The sequence below is a fragment of the Myripristis murdjan genome, chromosome 16, assembly GCF_902150065.1.
Source record: "Myripristis murdjan chromosome 16, fMyrMur1.1, whole genome shotgun sequence".
Taxonomy (NCBI): Eukaryota; Metazoa; Chordata; class Actinopteri; order Holocentriformes; family Holocentridae; genus Myripristis; species Myripristis murdjan.
The window spans coordinates 34,429,671-34,442,170 of NC_043995.1; the positions used below are offsets into that span (position 1 = coordinate 34,429,671).

The following is a 12,500-nucleotide window of genomic DNA, read 5'->3' on the forward strand; positions in this document are numbered from 1 at the left end:
GAGTACTACCCACACTACTGCAGCGAGTACTACCCACACTACTGCAGTGAGTACACTACTGCAGTGAGTACTACCCACACTACTGCAGCGAGTACTACCCACACTACTGCAGCGTGTACTACCCACACTACTGCAGCGTGTACTACCCACACTACTGCAGTGAGTACTACCCACACTACTGCAGTGAGTACTACCCACACTACTGCAGGGAGTACTACCCACACTACTGCAGGGAGTACTACCCACACTACTGCAGTGAGTACTACCCACACTACTGCAGCGAGTACTACCCACACTACTGCAGTGTATTAAAGGTGTACCTGATCCCAGGTGTTAGGGGGTTTGTGATTGGTCAGTCAGACTCTGCAGTCTCACATGTGACACCAAAGGTCACATCAGCGTCTTTGCACAGGAAGTCACCTGAACGTGTCGCACATTCAAAAATAAACACGACCTCTCGGTCACGTCTGCATGCGACTCTGCCATCTCTTCTTCTGTGGTTTAATAACCTGTAAAGCCTGAACTATGGAAGAATTGGCAGAAAAATCAAATGTTTTGAAACCGAACCCTTAATTTAGTCCTATAACAAAATACATTAAAAAAAAGTAAATTAAAAAATGTGTTATTACGTGACCTTTCTGGTGTTTGATATATGATATGTACTTGAAGTGCCAATGGTCCAGGGTGAACAGGGGAAGTGTTCAAAGGTATACAACAGGATTTTGGTCAAGTATTGATTCAACCGAAAACGAAAAACGGAATTGAAAATGTGTATCATAAATTATATGAATGGCTTTATAGGGTTAAAAACCTGATGGAGCACAGTGACGGCCTGTCAATCACAGAGGAGCTGAGGCTGTCACACTGATCCAGGACCTGCTGGTCCAGGACCTGCTGGTCCAGGAGCTGCTGGTCCAGGAGCTGCTGGTCCAGGAGCTGCTGGTCCAGGACCTGCTGGTCCAGGAGCTGCTGGTCCAGGAGCTGCTGGTCCAGGAGCTGCTGAGTGCAGCGCCTCCAGCCGTCAGTCCAGTTTCTGAGCTGATGAGTCGGGACGTCCTGGCTGCTTCTGGTCCCGTGTTGAGGGTTTTGGCACGGAGTAATAAAACACGCTGGACTCAGAGCGCGAGGTTTCTGTGTCTAACGACTTTTATCAGCTGATGGATTCTAAAATCCGTGCGTGTGCACGCGGCGTGTGTGTGAAGGTCAAAGATCTTCACATATCAATATCTATAATCTGACAATATTTATTAAGTTAAATCTAATTTGTGATTTTTAAATAATTTATTAAATACACATTAGATTTAGTTTAATATGTACTGTAAGATATATACATTGTATATATAGTACATATATAGCCTACATATATGTACTTTATATTTTTATGTTATTTCATTTTGCGCTATTTGAATAATTTAATCAGTACACAAATATCACTGTCACTGCTGACTATCATAAGTTTGATTTTCCAGAATAACACACACACACACACACACAGAGGGTGGTGTGTGTGTCTGTGTGTTGAGGTGGGAGCCCAGAGCAGTGTGACGGGTCCAAACAGAAATATTCACAAAGTCGCTCGTCTTTACAAACTCCACACATGATTTTTTAACCCCGTCACCACCCACAGCCCCAAGACAACCACAACCAAATACAGGCTCTAAAGGAAAACAGCATGATGATTATTCTGATGATTATTCTGATGATTATTCTGATGATTATTCTGATGATTATTCTGTGGTTTACTTACTGAGGAGGAAGGAGAACCGAGGAGGAAGAGGAGGAAGAGGACAACAGCTGGAGCCCGGCGGAACGAGCAGGACCAGCAAGACCAGCAGCCACATGGTGAACAGGACACACACACACACACACACACTGATAGACAGACAGACAGATAGATAGATAGATAGATAGATAGATAGATAGACAGACAGATAGATAGATAGATAGATAGATAGATAGATAGATAGATAGATAGATAGACAGATAGATAGACAGATAGACAGATAGACAGACAGTCAGACAGACAGGTGTTCGATGCAGAGCTGGTTGCTGTTTCCCTCCTGCAGCGGCTTCTGCTGTCGCCTGTGAAGCTCTGACAGAGAAGACAGTGTGCCAGAGAGTGTGTGTGTGTGGTGAGTGTGTGTGGTGAGTGTAAGTGTGTGTGTGTGTGTGTGTGTGTGTGTGTGTAAGTGTGTAAGTGTGTAAGTGTGTGAGAGGTTGCGTGCAAGTGCTTCTTGAAAGACTTTCAGGAAGCGGCCTCACCAACTTCCTCTTCAGCATGTGGTCAGGCGGGGGAGGGAGGGGGGGGTTGGGCTTTTATTCTGACACACAGCTGAGGCTCATCTCAGTTTTTATTGATCTCTTGCTGAAAGCGGCGCTGACTCGTCTCTGCTGGGAAGCTGTGACTCGGCCTGTGACCAAACTAATTCACTCTGTGAGGAGTTCAGAGGCCCAGGAGCCTCAGCTCAGCTCACAGGGTCAGCATCATCATCATCATCATCATCATCATCCTCATCATCATCATCATCATCATCATCATCAACAACCTTTATTTGACTAGGCAGGTTAATTAAGAGCAGACTGTTCTTTACAATAATGGCCTAGGTGGGGGTGGTGGCCCTCTGGGGGGGGGGGGACACTCTGCAGCTGAGCTTCACCGTGTCGTCCACCTGGCAGACACACACCTCACACCTCCACCGGGCGGCCGCCGGCTGTGATGTCACACACTGTGCACGTACGTGCACGCCACAGCACCGCGGCCGAGAATAACGACAGGCTCTGAAGCTTCTCTGAAATCAGACTGAAATAACTGACAGGCCTGAGAACCTGAGCGCCGCCTGTTTTAGGACAACCTCCGACCTCAGCCGCCGCTCTCACAGCACAGCCAGACCACATGACAGACAGGCAGTCTGGGTGTGTGTGTGTGTGTGTGTGCGTGTGTTCTGGTGGAGTGGTCTAGGCTACTTTATGAAAATTAGGGGCATCGCTGGACGCCTCACATCACGATGTGTTCAGGTTCATCAGGGTGTGTTCAGGTTCATCAGGATGTGATGTGTTCAGGTTCATCAGGGTGTGTTCAGGTTCGTCAGGGTGTGATGTGTTCAGGTTCATCAGGATGTGATGTGTTCAGGTTCATCAGGATGTGATGTGTTCAGGTTCATCAGGGTGTGTTCAGGTTCATCAGGATGTGATGTGTTCAGGTTCATCAGGATGTGTTCAGGTTCATCAGGATGTGATGTGTTCAGGTTCATCAGGGTGTGTTCAGGTTCGTCAGGGTGTGATGTGTTCAGGTTCATCAGGATGTGATGTGTTCAGGTTCATCAGGGTGTGTTCAGGTTCGTCAGGGTGTGATGTGTTCAGGTTCATCAGGGTGTGATGTGTTCAGGTTCATCAGGATGTGATGTGTTCAGGTTCATCAGGATGTGATGTGTTCAGGTTCATCAGGATGTGATGTGTTCAGGTTCGTCAGGGTGTGATGTGTTCAGGTTCGTCAGGGTGTGATGTGTTCAGGTTCATCAGGATGTGTTCAGGTTCATCAGGATGTGATGTGTTCAGGTTCATCAGGGTGTGTTCAGGTTCGTCAGGCTGTGATGTGTTCAGGTTCATCAGGATGTGATGTGTTCAGGTTCATCAGGATGTGTTCAGGTTCATCAGGGTGTGATGTGTTCAGGTTCATCAGGATGTGTTCAGGTTCATCAGGATGTGATGTGTTCAGGTTCATCAGGGTGTGTTCAGGTTCGTCAGGCTGTGATGTGTTCAGGTTCATCAGGATGTGATGTGTTCAGGTTCATCAGGATGTGTTCAGGTTCATCAGGGTGTGATGTGTTCAGGTTCATCAGGATGTGATGTGTTCAGGTTCATCAGGGTGTGATGTGTTCAGGTTCATCAGGATGTGTTCAGGTTCATCAGGATGTGATGTGTTCAGGTTCATCAGGATGTGATGTGTTCAGGTTCATCAGGGTGTGATGTGTTCAGGTTCATGAGAATGTGATGTGTTCAGGTTCATCGGGGTGTGATGTGTTCAGGTTCATCAGGGTGTGATGTGTTCAGGTTTATCGGGACATCAGAGGAGTTTGTGTTTGTGTGATGATAATAACAGCAATAATAATAATGATAATAATGATAATAATAATTGTAAAAATCAAGAAAAAAGAGCTCTAGTATTGGAATTGGATCAGAATGAAAAAAAAAAAAAAAAAAAAGGATTGCTGCACACCTGCTGCAGTGTCACACCCTCCAGCACAGGTGCACAGAACTGGAGCTGCTGGTGTTTTCATTGGCTGGTCACAGGGAACTGGAGCTTTTATTCTGAAAAGCCTCAGACCGAAGACAGAAGTAAAACTGTATTCTAATAAACCGAGACGTCAAACACACACACACACACACACACTGATCCCACATCTGTTTTACCATGACCACTGTGTGTGTGTGTGTGTGTGTGTGTGTGTGCAGCAGACAGTCGAGCTCATGTCCCGCTGTGAGGCTGCAGCTTCTTCCCCTCTGAGCCGCTCCGAGATGCATTTTGGCTGCACAGACAGGAAGTGATGCTGCTCTGAGACAGGAAGTGATGCTGCTCTGAGACAGGAAGTGATGCTGTCCTGACCTGGAAGTCTGACCCCTAGTGGCTCCAGGAGAGTCCTGCCCTGCGCTCCAAATCTTATACTTATACTTTTTACTTTTAGTATGTACTGCAGCTGCCCTTACAAAGTATGCAGTGAAGTATGCAGTATGCATGTGTATGCATACTATTGGGACACACTCCATGCGTCCTCCCTGAGCTCCGCCCCTCTCGCTCACTTCCTCCTCCGTCCGTAGCTCCACATTTGAATGTTGTTGTCAAAATGGCGGTGCTGTTTCATACTGCGCTGTCCTCTGTCTGATTTCTGATCTGCTGTCTTCCTGTACCTGCTGCTCTACCTGAGCCAGGTGAGGGCCGTGTGTGTGTGTGTGTGTGTGTGTGTGTGTGTGCTGTCTTCTGTATGTGGGCGTGGCTTGTACACGCAACTCAGTCAGTGCGACGTAACGTCCGCTGTGCAAAGGATTGTGGGTCAGAATGGCCAGAGCAGCATGCTGACATGCAGACTGTGAAATCTGAGTGATGTAGTAGAACATCCTGGTACTTTTGGCATACTGCATCTGACACACTGTGTACTGGGACATACTCATTCTTTTTTCCCTACTAAATAGTGTGGTAGTGTGAGTATTGGAACGCAGGGCTGAAGTTGCTTTCTGCAGCCTATCAGGGCCTCCGCAGGGAGAAAACATGGATCCAGGCGAGGTGGTTTTTTAGGGAGTTGTTCCTCATCCGATGTGAGGGTCCAAGAGACAAAGTTGTAATTTGTGATTCTGGGCTATACAAATAAATAAAATTGAATTGAATTGTGGTAATATTCCAAGAAGGAAAAACTTGGAAATTCTGAAATAGTACATTTTTAGTAAATTCCCAAAAGTCCAGAATCCCAACCTCCTCCTCAGCATCTGGACTCTGAAGAGACGTTGCTGTGACTTGGGCCGATTCAGAAGAAAACAATCTGCTGATTCTGGGCTCAGATCAGCAGGATCTCCTTGTTCCTGAATCCCATGTCAGAGTAGAATCTGCTGAGGGGATCAGCTGCAGGCCTGTGACATGGCCAGCAGGGGGCAGCACAGGTGTGTGTTCATTTCCCATCAGACACAGCAGCCGTGCAGCCAGGGAACAGGAAGAGGAGGGCTGAGGTCGTCATCACGGCTCTTAATGCTGATGTTTCAGAGCGCCGTCTCCACCCACCTGACTCACCTGCTCTCAGCTGATTGGCTGGATGAGCTTCTCCAGGGAAGAAGGAGTTCTTTAATTTAAACTGAGGGTTTCTGTTGGCTCATTTTCCACTGGACATCCCTGCAAATCAATCAACTCATCAATAAGATAAACAAAATCAATATCATCATCGTCATCATCATCATCATCATCATCATCATAATCGCCTCAGCCTAAAAATCAACTGAAATATTTACAAGAAAACCAGAGGAGACACAAAGCAGAAGCAGTTTGTTTAATTGAGGCCGTTGCCCCCGGCAGCAAACACACGGACAGGGAACGCCAATCAATCAATCAATCAACCAGTTAATCAATCAGTCAAATGAATGATCGGATATACTCTCTGGGAGAAACACTGAGCTGCTAATGTCGGGCTGGGCAGAATATAATCAATAATCAATACTGTGGGGCTGGATCAGATGTTCCCAGCCTGCAGACGTGTGATCTGGCACGTGGACCACCAGGAACAACAGCTTCTTCTACATGACAGGATTTAAAAATCCAAAATCCCAGATGATATCTAATCTGGCATCACGGATGCCGCCCCGCCCAGCCGTGTGCTCATGTGACACCAGGCTTTTGGTTGTTGTTGCGGTGAGATGGCGGCGTCTTTGTCAGGAACATAAAGAGGCTGGACGCCGCGGGCGGGACGGGTTTACGGGACAGGTGAGTGTGAGGAGGGACAGAGTGAGCCGGGACAATGGACAGAGGAATCAAAGAAAGAAAAGAGAAGAAAGGAGCAGGTGAGCTGCATCGCTGGGGACGGACCGACAGGAAGTCCCGTCTGCTGTGATCACATGACCTGAGAGGCGTTAAAGGAATGGCAAACCCAGCGAGAAACAGGAATTTTCTTTTACTATCTCTGAGTTCTGTCTTCGTCCTCCACCGAGATGGGAGGGAGGCTTCCTGAAGTCCACTAGCAGTGACGAAGTGGAGATTTAATCCACTCCAGCTCTGGAGGCTTGGAGCAGCAGGCCATGGCTAGCTAAAGCTAAAGCTAAAGCTAAAGCTCCAACAAAAACCACTGGTTTGAAATCAGCTGAGAGAAACAACGTCAGGATGTTTCCTCACCCCATGATGACAATAAAAAGCATTTTAATAAAAAATTATGTTTCCCATCTCTCTAACAGCAGCTAAACTCTGTCAGATTATAATCCAGAGACTGAAGCTGTATGTTAATGCAGATGTAAAGCAGATTAAAGTTTCCCTGATCTCAGACTCTTCTGGTCTCATGTGTCAGAGCCCCGCCCCCCCAGAGGCACACAGCCAATCATATACTTTATTTAAGGCTCAATAAAAAATGACTGTAGATCCACTCGTGTTAGACGGAGTTAGATTGGCTGATTGGTCCAAAGGGGCGGCCAGTCAGTGTCCTTCTGGTGTCGAGAAACAGCAAAGAAAGAAAAAAAAGAAAAAGAAAAAAAGGAGTAGAAACTTTTTATGAGGTTTTACATTTTTTTTTTTTTTTTTAGCTAAATAAGTTCATGCTATGCAGCAGGAGGCTGAGCTCTAAATCCTAATAAAAACATGATTGTCCAGATTCAGGAAACTGAATCAAATTCAAAAGGCAACAGTTTGAACGGCGAGGACCAGCCAAACCCTCTCGGGCTCTTCTTCTTCTTTGGCATGATAACAGCTGACGGACACGCGGCGTACATTCTCCCGGCTGTCTGAACACAAATGTCAAGGCTGGGACGACGGTAAAGAACCTGATCCGGCACGCGGGACGTCCCCCGGCGGTAAGGCTTGTTGTTGGTGAGGAGCCGGTTTCCTCGGCTCGCTGCGGCAGACAGGGCGACGGCGGCGGGCGGCAGCTGAGTTAGGCAACAGTTTGCAGACGATCCCACATTTTATCTCCCAAAGTCACTTCTGTTTTCAGCCAGCGGCTGTTTGTCCAAGAACTCCCGGATCACTGAGGCCGACACTTCAGACCTCCTTTTCATAGTCCACCTGGTGAAGCTTTAGTCCACCTGGTGAAGCTTTGAGCTGTGTCCACACAGAGTTTTTGAAAACACAACTTTAGTAATTTAAAAAAAAAAAACAACAAAAAACTCAATTGCCATTGGATGGAAGCATTTCTGAAGCCTATACCGATAAGATATTTTTCTGTATTTTATTATTATTGCATTGCCTTCTAGATAACCAGCCTGTTTCCACATCCTGTCCGACCTCTGACCTCTGACCTCTGAAACGTAAGCTGTCGTTTCTTGACATCCCAGAGTTTAATCGGCTTCCAAATGTCTCAACAACGTCCAAACCTGAGGGGGACAGGAAGTGGAGTGACACAAAAACGTGGCTGAGTGATTCACATGGCCAGAGGAGGCGGAGCTTCACAGATGGATGCAGGTGGTTGGACAGAGGAACAGGACCAAAGTGGCGCTGGGACGCCGCTCGTTGGTGTTTAACATCGTCTTGGTCTGGACAGAATTCTGGAACAGGGAGAGGAAGTTGTGTTTTCAAAATAAAATCACCTTGGTGTGGACGCAGCCTCAGACCAGTCATGCTGATGCTTTCTCTCATTGAGCTGAAAACATGTGGAACGTCCTCAGGGGCCCCTGGAGGTCCCTGGACCCCAGTTTGGGAACCACTGGGGTAAATCCAGCTGAGGCTGTTCCCTCTGCAGCTGGAAGGTTGCAGGTTCAAACCCCTGCAGGTTCCTGCTCAGGTGTCCTGAGGTGTTCCTCTGCGGGTGGAGCTACTCCTTAGCCCCGCCCCCTTTAAAGTGACATCACTTGGGGGAACTGTCAGTCAAAGTGGATGAGAAGAGGGTGGAGTTCAGCTGTGCGTCTGCGCTGCCTTCCATCACCGCCCGTGAGGCTGAGCAAGGCACTGAGCTGGCACAGGCTCCAGGGGGCGCTGCTGAGTCCGCTCTGGAGATACATGCTGGGTACGCGTGCTGTGTTTACATGTGTGTGTGTGTGTGTGTGTGTGTCTTGGATGAGAAATCCGACAACTGTCTAATTAAGTCATCTTCATCATCCTCATCTTCAGTTCCTCTTCTCCTGGTTTTGCGTCGCCATGGCAACACAAACGGAGCATCGACGGCGACTCAGACGCAGTCAAACGTAAAAACACAACCAGTGTTTTTATCCGAGTTGTCTCTTTAAACGCTTCCCTCGCTCTCTCTCTCTCGCCTGATTGGCTGACGCAGAGTTGGCTGCTGAGGTCACAGCGGGGGGGAGGGCTCGGGCTTCCTGGGGATTGTGGGTCGAGTCGGAGGAAGAGGAGGAGGTCTGGGGAGACACAGGATGAAGAAGAGTTACTGTCACTTTGGATTTCTCACCTTGTTTCCTGTTAACTGATTCATTCAGCTTTGATCCAACATTCATTTTTTTTCAAGTTCAAGAGCCGTCCTGTGATTGGCTCCCTAAACCCCACCCACCTGGCAACACACACACACACACACACACACACACACACACACACACACACACACACACAGCTCTACCTGTTGGGGAAGCCTGCAGGTGTGACGGCTGCCTGCGGGGGGCGCTTGGTGCCGGTGGCGTAGCCCGGGTGGTGCAGGTGGGGGGGCAGGTCCGGAGGGGGGGGCTTTTTGGGCAATGGGGGTTTGGGTGGAACGTCAACCTGAAGAGAGATGCATCATGGGACACATATGCAGCTCAGCGTACATGCAAAGAACCACAGAAACAGAACCGGGTAGAACCGGGTAGAACCGGGTAGAACCGGGTAGAACCGGCGTGGGCCTGTGCTTCATGGCCAATCAGAGCATTTCTGGGTGGTTCCCGTTGGTGAGGTCACGGCGTGGGCGGGGCTAACGGAAGGAATAACTTTATCAGCAGCAGATGATTTGAACTTGAACTTCCTCCTTCCACCTGCCCACCCGGCCAGGAGGTGCTAATAAAGTTATTCAAACTAACCCACGCCGGTTCTACACGTTCTATGTGAAGAACCCGGTTCCTTCGTTCTGGGCAGCAAACCTTCATTTATTGCCCTTATATCATTTCAGCGAATTAAAAGTCGCATCACACCCTCCCAATGTCCATTTAGAGTTCTTGAAGTCTGCCCGTGGGATGAGATAATCTGAGATAATCCCACTTGTTTCTAACACTAATCAACTGGTTTCCAGAATTTTCTTGAATTGTCATGTTCTTGGCTGATCTGCCTCACTCTGCCCGTTTCCCCAGACTCCTTCCTGCTCCTGACACAAGACCAACTGCAGAGGAAACAAGTGGGATTATCTCAGATTATCTCAGCCCACTGGAAGAAAAACAAGATTTGACCACTGAGGATGAGAGTGAGTGAGAGCAGAGGAGCTGATTAAACTTGACAAGATCAGAGATAAAAACAGAATAATTTGTTTCCGTGGTAACAGCTGGACGCATTAAAGCAGCGGCTGTTTGTCTCAGATTAGCGTGCAGACGAGCCCGCGGGATAATCCACGTCCTGCGGGTTCAGCTCCTCTGTCACTCATCTGATGAGGCGCTCATCCACCCAATCACCAATCAATGACTCCAATCAAAAAGGCAATTATGCTAATCAAGCATGGAGTTGATTATGCAAAACCACTCATCAGTCGACCAATGGCAGCGGCCCATCAGCTCCACTCCACCAATGAAATGATTCGGTTCCACCAATGGCAGCACTCCGCCACGTTTCATGCTAATTATGCAAAATCAGGCACACGGCAAACCAATCAGACACGCTCCACTTTGATCCAGTCACCATTTACACTGCGTTCACACGCTAGCTACACGCTAACTACACGCCAACTACACGCTAACTACACGCTAGGTACATGCAGGTGTGGAGTACCTGGCCAGGTGTAATGGGGTTGGGGGGGAGTGGCTTGTTGGGCGGAGCTGGTCGCAGCTGCAGGTTAGTGAGGAGCAGAGAGAAGAGTGGAGGTGAGACAGGAAACGAGACAGACAGACAGACAGGCAGACAGACAGACAGACAGGCAGACAGGCAGGCAGACAGGCAGGCAGACAGACAGACAGACAGGCAGACAGGCAGACAGACAGGCAGACAGACAGACAGACAGACAGACAGGCAGACAGACAGGCAGACAGGTTTATGAAGTCTGGAGGCGGCAGACGGCGGTTTGCTGTGACAGACCAAGAACTGCTTTACAGCACGGAACACACACACACACACACACACACACACACACACACACACACACACACACACACACACACACAGCTTAGATCCAGATTAGTTGGTCAATTCTTAAAATAAATTCAGGTCAACATTAAAAGTCAGGAGTGTTTCGCCTCCGTTCTGATGCAGAGATGAAGGAGAGACACTTCCTGTTTGTCTGCAGGCAGATCAGAGCCGTCTGCACTGTGGAGACGCTCACAGCATAACAGCAGGAAGCAAACAGGAAGGAAACAGGAAGGAAACAGCAGCAGGAAGGAAACAGGAAGGAAACAGGAAGGAAACACCAGCAGGTAGGAAACAGCAGCAGGAAGGAAACAGGAAGGAAACAGGAAGGAAACAGCAGCAGGAAGGAAACAGGAAGGAGACAGCAGCAGGAAGGAAACAGGAAGGAAACAGGAAGGAAACAGCAGCAGGTAGGAAACAGCAGCAGGAAGGAAACCGCAGCAGGAAGGAAACAGGAAGGAAACAGGAAGGAAACAGGAAGGAAACAGGAAGGAAACAGCAGCAGGAAGGAAACAGCAGCAGGTAGGAAACAGCAGCAGGTAGGAAACAGCAGCAGGAAGGAAACAGCAGCAGGAAGGAAACAGGAAGGAAACAGCAGCAGGAAGGAAACAGGAAGGAAACAGCAGCAGGAAGGAAACAGCAGCAGGAAGGAAACAGGAAGGAAACAGCAGCAGGAAGGAAACAGGAAGGAAACAGCAGCAGGAAGGAAACAGCAGCAGGAGAACGTGTGGAACGTGTTAAAGCCACGTTCTCTCTGTCACAGCAAACACACAGAACGCCACTCCAAGGCCACGCCCCTGAGACCGGACGGACAGGCGGCCAACAAACGTCATGTGACCGCGAGACGAGGAAGTGCGGTACGACAGCTGCAGCTACGGAGGCCCTGAGGGCTCACAGCCGCCTTTCTCTCTCAGCTGGGTTCAGTTTCCTGAGCTGCTCTGACCCTCATCAGTAACATAACAATAACCCTAATATTATTATGTTATATTATATTATATTATATTATATTATATTATATTATATTATATTATATTATATTATATTATATTATTATAACCCTCAGACCAACAGAGAAACACTGAGAGAAAGAAAACACCAATATGACACCTCAGGGCTCTGGAGCACACAGACAGACAGGCAGACAGACAGGCAGACAGACAGACAGGTGCAGTGCAGTGAGCGGTGACTGTACCTTGGTGCTGGGGGTTAGGGGGTCGGGGGGCAGAGGCTTGCAGGGGGGCGCCGGGCGCAGGTTAGCCGACTGAGGCAGCAGAGAGCAGAGTGAGAGCATCAGAGCAGAACCTGCTGCTTCCTGTCTGTCTGCCTGCCTGTCTGTCTGTCTGCCTGTCTGTCTGTCTGCCTGTCTGTCTGTCTGTCTGTCTGTCTGCCTGCCTGCCTGTCTGTCTGTCTGTCTGTCTGCCTGCCTGCCTGTCTGCCTGCCTGCCTGCCTGTCTGTCTGCCTACCTACCTGTCTGTCTGTCTGTCTGTCTGTCTGTCTGTCTGTCTAGCTGCCTGTCTGTCTGTCTGTCTGTCTGCCTGCCTGTCTGTCTGTCTGTCTGTCTGCCTGTCTGTCTGCCTG

General features: G+C 48.6%; 2 protein-coding genes across 2 annotated transcripts in view; both read right to left on the minus strand.

The window, feature by feature from the left end:
* The window catches only part of LOC115374513 (semaphorin-4A-like), a 15,193-nt gene extending 13,287 nt beyond the window's left edge, over nucleotides 1-1,906 (minus strand). Inside the window, exon 1 of the mRNA XM_030073485.1 lies at nucleotides 1,748-1,906. Within this exon, the coding sequence (XP_029929345.1) occupies nucleotides 1,748-1,841 (94 nt within the window). The 5' untranslated portion in view covers nucleotides 1,842-1,906. The remainder of the gene's footprint in view (nucleotides 1-1,747) is intronic.
* A 4,108-nt stretch (nucleotides 1,907-6,014) lies between these two features.
* Nucleotides 6,015-12,500, minus strand: part of adam15 (ADAM metallopeptidase domain 15) — a 35,316-nt gene continuing 28,830 nt past the window's right edge. Inside the window, exons 24-25 of the mRNA XM_030072634.1 lie at nucleotides 9,243-9,382; nucleotides 6,015-9,027 (exon numbers count right to left, since the gene is read on the minus strand). Of these exons, the coding sequence (XP_029928494.1) occupies nucleotides 8,961-9,027; nucleotides 9,243-9,382 (207 nt within the window). The 3' untranslated portion in view covers nucleotides 6,015-8,960. The remainder of the gene's footprint in view (nucleotides 9,028-9,242; nucleotides 9,383-12,500) is intronic.